Consider the following 9,588-nt stretch of genomic DNA (forward strand, 5'->3'; position numbering starts at 1 on the left):
ATAACAGTAATAACTCTTTTGAAGGAGTCAATGATATGGTGAAGAGAGGAACAAAAGGAATTCTCACTTTATGTGTATTGCTTGTAAAATTTGAAGAATATAACATTCAACTCTCCCTTTTGTTATAAACATAATAAAATCCTCCTGTTGCAGACAGATTCTTTACCATCTGAGCCACCAAGAAAGCCTTGTGTACATACGTGATAGATACTTTATATATATGTGTGTGTGTATATATATATATATATATACACACACACACAACAAAATAGAAAAAGCATGAAAGTATGAATCTAGGGCTGTGCTAAGATTTGGAATTTCTGTGTTAAAGAGTAGGTGCCTTTTAAGTTGACATATAAATAGTTGACAAAACACTAAACAGTACTATTTTAGATGACAGCATGGAGTACAGGACAATGAACATTCTCTCTAATACATATTCATCAACATGCAGCTTTTTCAAGCTTTCCAACTTTGAAGGTGATGAGTACTCCCTCCCTCCCTGGACCTCTTGGATGATGACAATGAATGCTTTGAGGGTAACCCTCTCATCGCCCCAACTCCTTTCTTATTTTCTTTGAAGAAAGAGTCGAATTAGCCCCTGGCGAATCTGCTTGGTTTTAACACTGTAGATGATGGGATTGAGCACAGGAGGCACCAGAAGATAGACGTTGGCCAGGAACAGACGGACAGCAGGGCCAGCCTGCTTCACAAAGCGGTGCACCAGGGCCACACTGATCATGGGCACATAGTACACGAGGACCGCACAGATATGTGAGACACATGTGCCAAGGGCCTTCCGTCGGCCCTCCCCTGAGGAAATGCCCTGCACTGTGTGCAGGATCAGCATATAAGAGATGACAATGAGCACTGAGTCCAGTCCAAAGGTAGAAGTCACAATGCAGAGCCCCAGAATGCTGTTGGGGCGAGTGTTCCCACAAGGCAGCTGGATTAGGTCTGAGTGGAGACAATAGGAGTGGGAGAGGATATTGTGGCCACAGAAGGGCAGCTGTTTCAGGAGAAAAGGCAATGGAAACATGAGCATCACACTCTTTAGTCCGAGAACAGCAGCAGAACCAGCAGTACGGGGCAGGGGTAGGATGGCGGTGTACCGAAGAGGGTTGTAGATGGCCACAAAGCGGTCCACAGACATGGCCAGCAGAACTCCTGACTCCATGATGGAAAATGAATGTATGGAGAACATTTGCAAAAGGCAGGCTTCAAAGCAGATCTCATTGGCACCAAAAAGGAAGATGCCCAGCACAGTGGGCAGGGTAGAAGCAGAGACACCAAGCTCTGCAAAGGCTAGCCTAGCTAGGAATAGATACATTGGCTGGTGGAGAGAGGTATTTTTCTTGATCACTCTCAGAATCAGACTATTGCCCACAAGAGCCACAAGATACATGGTACAGAATGGAAAGACAAACCAAGGGTATAGGGTCTCCATGCCAGGGAGACCAGTCAGCAGAAAATATTATGGGGTGAATTGACTACTGTTGAACAGTTTCCTATGTCTGGAGTCTGGGGAGCTTGACCTAGGCAGATGCCAAGGATGCAGCCTGGGGTGAGACACAGAAAGGTTATGGAAGGCTGAGAAGGATCTGAAAATTACCTGCTTAGTACTATCTGCAAACCTATGCCACTTCTCCTATCATGACCAGCTCCATTCAGTCTTCAATACTAAATAAAAATGTGGAGTTATCTTTGCAAATAGATATAACTCCAGAATAAGGAAATCTGGTAGAATATTTTATAATTCAAAATTAAAATTAACCCCTTAGTGATGTCACTGTGAATATTTGGTAGGAATTGGATGTTTCTCATGTCTCTATGAAGAGATGGCATTGTATAGTTTAAAGAAGGTACCAGTGGAAAGAAACTTACATAAAGAAAGTGTAATCTACAGATATTCTATAGATCCTGGTTAGAGTATGTTGGATTTTAAGTGACTGATGGGAATAGGAGTTAAGAATAAAATTACTTTGGCATTAATATAGAATCTATACTAGAGATTCTAAATGTCCATGCCTGCCCTGCCAAGAAACTGCCCTCCATTGGAGAATTATCTACCTTTACCCGATTCAACATCCTTGAAAGGGGCTCAAATCTCTATGTTCATTTTACAAACTCTCAGGTGTCCTCAGCCTCCAGGACCTAATGTCTAATCATCTGAGGTGAAGCTAATGTAATAATAATAGAAATAAAGTACACAATAAAGGTAATGTTCTTAAATCATCCCCAAATCATCCCCACCCTAGTCTGTGGAAAAATAGTCTTCTACAAAACTGGTCCCTGGTGCCAAAAATGTCAGAAACTCCTGCGATTACTTTGCTTCTTATACATCATTGGGAGAGTATAGAAAAATGACAGTGTTATAAAAGTTAATAGAAAGACGTCTTCACCCCTTAGAATTCTTATTAGTGGGAAAAATATTCTCATTGGAAAATTCTTCTCCTGTTGTCAATCTACACATTGCTGCACAGTTAATCGATGTTTGCTATGTATATGAGTACAGCAAACAAAAGTCCGAGAATATGTTCCCTTTATACCATGTTTCTTTTCTTTTTTTGATAAAATATTTTGCTTTTATTTGGAAGTACAAGAGCTAGATGTCTTCTAGTACCCATGTTTCTGAAACAGGAATAATGACAAACATTTTTATCCTTAATGGCCCAACTTAATAGTGTGCTGTCTTCTGAAACCCTTCCTGGGAAGGCAATCTGCATCTGTTTAAGTTATCCAATAGGAAGATATCTGTTCAGGACAGAGGAAAACAACCTCTACATAACAAGGAGACATATCTATGAGCAAACAAACATCAACGCTTCAGGATAGAAGGTCAATCAAAATCTCTGTGTTAGAAAACAATATGAGAGGAATAAAATGTCTCTCTTCTCAGGTCAAGAAAACAGATCTGATTCCCCACTGGAAACAAAAAAACTGCATGATATAGGGGAAAATGTACTGGAGATAAAGAAGCTGCAGGTTTTGAAAGGTGAGCTACAGTTGAATCCGCAAACATGATTTTAAACCCTTGATTTCTATTAATAGTTTCTAGCAGGCTATTCTTTGAGCTGTAAAATGGAGATAATTATAATATATAGCTCCATAGGCTTGTTTGGGGAATGTAAGTGGATCATTAGTGTACGATGTACTTTCAATAAATGTTACTATTTTTGGTGAAATAATAATAATGATAATAATAATATCAATACCAATCAGGCACTTAAGTTTTATAAAATTAGTTTTTGTATAGGCTTTTATCCTCCCTCTTTTATGAGTAATATTCAGTTTTTCTTTTGCAATTAAGCCATTTCTTAATTGCTTTAATTTTTCTGGTTGATGACACCAACTTTATATCTTTACCCCAAGATACGTTACAAGTATCTGGAATGTCTCTAAGAAATCATTTAACCCTGCTTCCTGATTCATCAGGGACACTTCATCTCACACATATTAAAAAGTCTGCTGCTTCCCATAGCTCCTCGGTGCATTAATAACAAAGAAGTAGAAAAATGTTTTCATGAAAAAGAGTCATTACTTAGAACCATCAGTACTAAGTGTCACCCGCCAAGTAAAAGGAAGCAGCTAAGGCTTGAAAGAGAATATGCTTGTCCATAATATATACTGTGGGGAGGGAAAAGTGGCCTGGAATCCAGCCTAAGCTTTAGGTTTGTCATTCTCATTTTCTGTGGCCTAGTATGTTAATTTTGGAGACATTAAGAAAAAGGTGAAAGGAATTCTCTGGTGGTCCACTGGTTAGGTCTATATGATTTCACTGCCAAGGGCCCAGGTTCAATCCCTACTCAGGAAACTAAGATTCCACAAGCCATGTAGCAGAGCCAAAAAAAAAAAAAAAGAGTTCAGAGGGTCACAAAGAGTTGGACACAACTTAGCAATGGAACACAAAATACAACAAATTTTTCAATAGTATGCAGATGATACCACCCTTATGGCAGAAAGTGAAGAGGAGCTAAAAAGCCTCTAGATGAAAGTGAAAGAGGAGAGTGAAAAATTTGGCTTAAAGCTCAACATTCAGAAAACGAAGATCATGGCATCTGGTCCCATCACTTCATGGGAAATAGATGGGGAAACAGTGGAAACAGTGTCAGACTTTATTTTTGGGGGCTCCAAAATCACTGCGGATGGTGATTGCAGCCATGAAAGTAAAAGACGCTTACTCCTTGGAAGAAAAGTTATGACCAACCTAGATAGCATATTCAAAAGCAGAGACATTACTTTGCCGACTAAGGTCCGTCTAGTCAAGGCTATGGTTTTTCCTGTGGTCATGTATGGATGTGAGAGTTGGACTATGAAGAAGGCTGAGCGCCGAAGAACTGATGTTTTTGAACTGTGGTGTTGGAGAAGACTCTTGAGGGTCCCTTGGACTGCAAGGAGATCCAACCTGTCCATTCTGAAGGAGATCAGCCCTGGGATTTCTTTGGAAAGAATGATGCTGAAACTCCAGTACTTTGGCCACCTCATGAAGAGTTGACTCATTGGAAAAGACTCTGATGCTGGGAGGGATTGGGGGCAGGAGGAGAAGGGGACGACTGAGGATGGCTGGATGGCATCACGGACTCGATGGACGTGAGTCTGAGTGAACTCCAGGAGTTGGTGATGGACAGGGAGGCCTGGCCTGCTGCGATTCATGGGGTCGCAAAGAGTCGGACACGACTGAGCGACTGAACTGAACTGAACTGAACTGAACTGAACAGTACTATACCATGAGTGGTTGGTTAACTCCATGGATTCTGAAGAATATTGGATGTGGAGGGTCAACTATAAGTTATATGTAGATTAACCCCCATGTTGTTCAAGGGTCAATGAATACTATCTTTTTATTTCATTACATGTGAGAATCTATTAATATAGAGAGCCAGAGATCAATGCTAATAATAAGGTGTGAATGTTGAGTGGGAATTTTTAAATGAGAGGTTAAAATCTGTTGTTTAGTGATGAAGAGGGCAAATAAGAATTATGGGAAAAAAAAGAAAATGTATTGATTAAGCACTATGTATCAGGCGCTCTGGAAGGGTCCCCTGTGTATGTTAGCTTCATGTATGTCATCTTTTTTTATCATCTAAATGCTCAAAATGACCAACTCACACCCAATTTACAACTTGAGAGAGTGAGAAATTGGTATTTAAATTGACTTGGTAAAATCACTGTTGCAAAACTTAAAGTTAGGAGAGGAGAAAGAAAAGAAGAAAAAAAAAAATACAGAAGAAAAGCCATACAAGGAAAATAGAGATAACGAGTAAGAAGGGAGTGAAGATAAGGCCAATCAGCCAGAGAAAGAAATGAACTGGTGAAGTGTAGGTTATCCATGGAGTTGGGTTTGAGTGACCATGCCTTAAAGGTCATGCAGCTGCCTACAAGGGTTGGAGGGGACAAGGCCGATTTATTGGGTGTGGAAGGTGAAAAAGAGGAGGATAAATAGGCATAAGAAATGAAGATAAATTTAAAAACAAAGTTGCATGACTATTTAAAAGAGATGGATTTGGGGACAAAATGGAGGCTTCCTTGTCCCAGGTTTCCTGAATTACAGAGAGGAAATAAGTAATACAGACTCCAAATGTTTCTCAGTCACACTAAGACTTTCTGGACAAAAGTCTGTGTCTTATGTTTATCAGAGGGGGAAGGGTGGAGGGAAGGGATAGTTAGGCAGTTTGAATAGGACATGTACACACTGCTACATTGAAAAGGATAACCAACAATGTCCTACAATGTAGCACAGGGAACTCTGCTCAGTGTTATGTGGCAGCCTGAATAAAAGGCGAGTTTAGGGGAGAATGGATAGATGTATATGTATGGCTGAGTCCCTTTGCTGTTTGCCTCGAACTATTACAGCATTGCTAGTCAGCTATATTCCAATACAAAATAAAAAGTTAAAAACAAAAACCCAAACACCAAAAAGTCTATGTCCTCCAGGGTAGAGTCTTTCATGACATGAGGAAAGAGGAAATAAAATGTGTCCTAGAGATGAACTGCATGTCAGAACAAAAGCCCCAGGTTGAGCTTACTTGGACAAATTTCTCATCTTCCTGCTCCTATTGACTGGACTTCCAGGCACAATTCTCTCCTCTATGAAGGCCCAATGTAGGTTGGTCTCAGACTTGCAATGGGGTTGGTCTCAGGCCTGGTCTCTAGGTCGCTAGCTGGAGGCAGGAGTAGGCTGGCCTTCTTATCTATTGTGACTCCAGAACCAGCCCTCTCCTTCTTCCATTTTTGTTAGTCTGTCCCCTGGGATAGTCAGACAAACTAGCCTCAGAAAAATATGCTTCCGCTCACTGGACCTGTAAGAATAATTGGGCCAAGAGAGAAGAGTCCCAGAGGGAACAAATTCAAAAACAAAGTCAAATTCTGAGAAAATATAGAATGAAATGATGTATGTAGGGGCATGCATATGTGTATATACCTGTCTGTGTAAACATGTTATGGAGAAGGCACTAGCGACCCCAATGTCCATGCTGCTGCTGCTGCTAAGTCACTTCAGTCGTGTCTGACTCTGCGACCCCATAGATGGCAGCCCACCAGGATCCCCCATCCCTGGAATTCTAGGCACTTATATAAATTTATGTAAATGAACATATGAACAAATCTCTATACATGCATAAGAATACAGGTATATCCATAACCATATGTAGAAGTTTATTTGCAAGTTTTCATGACTGTATAAACTCTAATATCTTTCCACGTAGATATTTATCATCAGATGTGATACATCTACACACATCTACAGATGTGAATGTATGTGTTGCATTTCTCTAGATATATACGTCTTTATGTAATAATATACGATTTCTTGAATATCCTTCTAAAATACTATGATTATTGTCCCTAACCTAAACCTTATTGATCAGATATACCCCACTGGCTAAGTCTTATCTAAGGGGCCTTTGAATTTGTACCGTTCACTCAAATCTGGAGGTTTGTTCCTTAGGTTGGCAACTCCAGGGCATACATCTGTCATATTACCATCTGTAATTTTGATCCCCTCAATCTCAGTTTTTCTCACTTTGGTTATAATCTAGGCTTTTATGTTTCTCCTGGCTAAATTTTACCCGTTGTTTGGACTCTGAGAATGCATTCACTGTGATGTCTATTTCAGAGACCAAGTTATTTTGCACCTGGAGTTGACATTATTTCCTGAATTAACCACAGAACTTGAAGTCAAAGCACCTCATTTCACTGTCTATTTTCTCTCTTCAATGTTACTTTTTCATGGGACTTCCCTAGTGGTCCAGTGGCTAAGATTTCACACCCCCAATGGAGGGGGCCCAGATTCAATTTCTGGTCAGGGAACTAGATCCCACATGAGGCAACAGTTGGCATACCACAATGAATGATCCCATATGTTGCAACTAAGACCCTATGCAGCCAAATAAATAAATATATATATTTTTTAAAGTTTACTTTTTCATTGAGAATTTATAAATGGTCTCTGCATCTATTTCCTCCCCCTTAATAATGTGAATGATTGTGCTTGTTTCAAAGAACAAAATATTAGTATTATTTTATTTTTTGAAAATTTAATTGAACAAAATTAAGTTCAATTAAGTGTTCAAAAATAGTAGGTACTCAAAATGTTATTTGTTTGTTCTTTTTCATCACCAGCAGAATCCCATTGCCAGAGAAATCACTCCCAGTTCTCTTTAAAATTAACCCTTGGCCTGCACAAATTCTCCTCTTTCTCTGAGCTTTGCCCCTAGGGACTGCGATTGAGATTTTTTTTCTTGGATCAGGCACTGACTTTGCTAGTCTGAGGTCTGGTCTTGATGGCATTCTTCTTAGATGATCACCTCACTTAGCCTCCTCTGAGGTAGAATCCCCCATATCCAGATTATGCAAGGATTTATAGCCAGAGTTATTGGGGTGATTTTCTCATTTTCAGCTGCTCACTTTCTCCTGTGTTCTGAATTAACACCAAATTATTGAAAATCTAGTTTCATAAGACACTCATCTCATGGCAGTGTCCTAGGCCGCGTTGTGTTTTAAGGCTCATGCCTTGGGTTTCCTTTGGTAGGATTCCCACCCCAGCATAGTTGCAAGGAGATATACCCTTGATTTCCCTTCATAAGCAACCTGATTCATTTAGGTATTGCAACCGTTGTACTTCTCAGTGTGCCTTTATGTATTCTGTGGCATCTATAATCCCTTGTTCCCCAGGGATAGAGAGAATGACTAAACAGCTATGTTGGGATGGGGAAGTCTTGGCAAAACCTTGTGCAGCATTCAGGTTTCCCAACAAACTGTTTAGAGGTAAGCTTTCCTGTGCCTCCTCCATAGCTATCTCAACTTACACCCTAAGGAGAGTTACATTCTTCTTTCCCCAAAATAAAATAGATTAAATGTCTCTGTTTAATAGCAGCTTATGTATGTGGAGCACCTATTATGATCCAGCTAAAGCTTAGAATCCTATCATACATCCACCCTCCTACTCTGCATAAACATTACAATCTGCCAAACAAGAGCTAGAACATAACTTTTATAAATGAGAATCAAGAAGGATAAATACTTCATAAATGAAAGACTAAGAGATGGAGCAAACACATTTCAAAACAGTTATTTTATTGTACTCTTCTCACCTATTCTTACATGCTGTCCACTTTACTCATTAGAGTCCTTGGCATATTTCATAGCTCATTTAAATTTCCCATCCAATACTTTCAGCATTCTTGTCAAATCTGATTCTGACTCTGGTTCTGTCTTTTAAAATTGTGGGATATTTTGCCTTTTGGTATGACTTGAACTTTTTGTCTTGATAAGTGTTCATGATGTACCGGGTAAAAGGAACTGTCATAAGTGAGCCTCTAGTAATGTGGTGATGAGGTGTGAAGGTAGGAAAAGCATTCTATAGCATTATGATTAGGTCTCAGCCTTTTAGTGGGTCTATATCTCTGGACTGTGAACCTCGCAAGTGCTTTTTTCTTTTCCTTTCTCTCTCCTTAGGTGGGACAGGATGGGTCGAGCCAGCTGTGAAATTTGTTATGTCTCTTCCCCAGTTAGTTAGACGTTGATAATATACCTTAGCAGGTTTGGTTAACTAGTTTCCCTTGAGGACAGGCTTTATTAAAGAAGAAACAGTGTTCTTACATATCACAACATGGTTCCTTTTCTTCTTATTTTGATGAAAAAGCCTGAGATAATTTTTCTCAGATAGTTATTGTGGACTCAAACAGAGCTAGTGGGGGCAAATCTCTAAGACTTAATCCTTTGGGAGTTTTTTATTCTTTTGTCCCCATTGAGCCTTCAGCAATATTCAATTACAGATCAATTTTTCTTGTCCAGACACTGGTAGCTGCACTTGCTTCTGCTCGAGGATCTCTGCTCTGGTAAGCCATGACTTATTCATCTGTCCGTCTCTTCATTCTTGGGAACAGCATTTTGCTCTGTGTCTTCCCCTCTCTTATGGATCCAAGAAGAGTGATTGATTTTTTCAGTCTATTTTGCATCTTGCTTGTTAGGATGGAGTGATGCAATCAAGCTCCCTACATGTGGAATCAGAAAACAAGAATCCTCTTCTCCATTTTTAAAATACTTTCCTCATATGAATTTTGTGACCCCATGTTCTTATATTGTTCC

The 9,588-nt window shown here is 39.7% G+C and overlaps 1 protein-coding gene across 1 annotated transcript; it reads right to left on the bottom strand.

Moving 5' to 3' along the window:
- Window positions 1-568: 568 nt before the first annotated feature.
- Window positions 569-9,347, bottom strand: LOC120875902 (olfactory receptor 51I2-like). Its single transcript, XM_040257658.1, is given in 2 exon segments — window positions 569-1,559; window positions 9,274-9,347. Coding segments are annotated over 2 exon segments (1,065 nt in total).
- Between the last annotated feature and the right edge of the window lie 241 nt (window positions 9,348-9,588).

This window comes from Oryx dammah, unplaced genomic scaffold (genome assembly GCF_014754425.2).
Source record: "Oryx dammah isolate SB20612 unplaced genomic scaffold, SCBI_Odam_1.1 HiC_scaffold_17, whole genome shotgun sequence".
In the NCBI taxonomy this organism is placed as follows: Eukaryota; Metazoa; Chordata; class Mammalia; order Artiodactyla; family Bovidae; genus Oryx; species Oryx dammah.